The sequence below is a fragment of the Phaethon lepturus genome, unplaced genomic scaffold, assembly GCF_000687285.1.
Source record: "Phaethon lepturus isolate BGI_N335 unplaced genomic scaffold, ASM68728v1 scaffold30391, whole genome shotgun sequence".
Classification (NCBI taxonomy): Eukaryota; Metazoa; Chordata; class Aves; order Phaethontiformes; family Phaethontidae; genus Phaethon; species Phaethon lepturus.
The window spans coordinates 20,030-21,087 of NW_010518966.1; the positions used below are offsets into that span (position 1 = coordinate 20,030).

General features: G+C 57.8%; 1 protein-coding gene across 1 annotated transcript in view; it reads right to left on the reverse strand.

Moving 5' to 3' along the window:
- LOC104628348 (actin-binding LIM protein 3-like) overlaps positions 1 to 450 on the reverse strand; it is a gene marked incomplete at both ends in the record, with an annotated part of 20,351 nt that extends 19,901 nt beyond the window's left edge. Inside the window, one exon of the mRNA XM_010296897.1 lies at positions 334 to 450. Coding sequence (XP_010295199.1) covers positions 334 to 450 — 117 coding nt within the window. The remainder of the gene's footprint in view (positions 1 to 333) is intronic.
- Between the last annotated feature and the right edge of the window lie 608 nt (positions 451 to 1,058).

Below are 1,058 nucleotides of genomic sequence, written 5' to 3' on the forward strand. Positions count from 1 at the left end.
CCACAGCCAGGCAGCGAGCTGCCGCGCGGGGCTGCGTGGGCCCGCAACAGATTTCCCGCTGATCCAGATTAAGGTGGCACCTCCGGTCAGGGATCGGTGCCCTGCGCAGCCTTAGGGATAGACAGCACCAGCCATACGCGAGCAAGGGAGCTTGCGACCTGGGTGAGGGGAGAGACGGTGCCCCCAAACACCACCCAAGGCTGCGTGAAGGAGCTTTGCCCCCCAGGAGAGGGGAGGGACCATGGCACTCCAAGCTGTGCTGCGGTGAGCAATCTGCAGGTTCCTGCCGTGCATCCCTGGGCAATCCCCCTCCTTTGTTCCCAGAGCACCCACCTTCCGCGTCGGGAGGGTCAACAACCTTGTTTGCCTTCCTGTCCTCTTCCTGCACAGCATCCCAGCCCTCCACCGAGGAGCCGCGGGATGGGGGAACGCTGAACGCCTCCGCTGCCTCTGAAACACCTGGAGCCCTTCAGGAGTGGGGGGCTGATGGGAGACGATCCCCATCTGCCTTGGGGGGAGGGCAGCTCAACACCAATGCAAGTAATGGGGCACAGCCCCCCCAGAGTGAAAAGCTGACACAGAGCAAGCTCCACCAGCTGCCCAGGCCTCCCACCCCAGCACCCCACATACATACCCCAGTAACAAACCAGAACCAAGTTTCAGGAGCACAAGCTGCATGGAAGGGGACACCCAGGAGCATTTATAAAGATCCATCCATCATCCCTTACTGGGATCAGACCGGGTCCTGCTGGTTTCCCACCTATCTCCAGGAAGGAATCTCCCAGCCCATTAGCTCTCCAGGAAGGTCAATTAGGTAGAAACGGCTGCAGGTGGGGTTTGCATCATTAGCAACAGGTAATTGGAAGCTCCCCCCCTGCTCGGAGAGCCTGCCCTGACACTGTGTTTGCTGTCAGCATGTTTATGAGACAGCATCTCCACAGGGGGATGGGGAGGCCTGATTTAATTAATTACCAGTAATTAATATTTGCACAATTCTTGGAGAGCCACAGGTGAAGGGGACTGTGGAAAAGCAAAGCATTCACCCTTTAATTAATAAC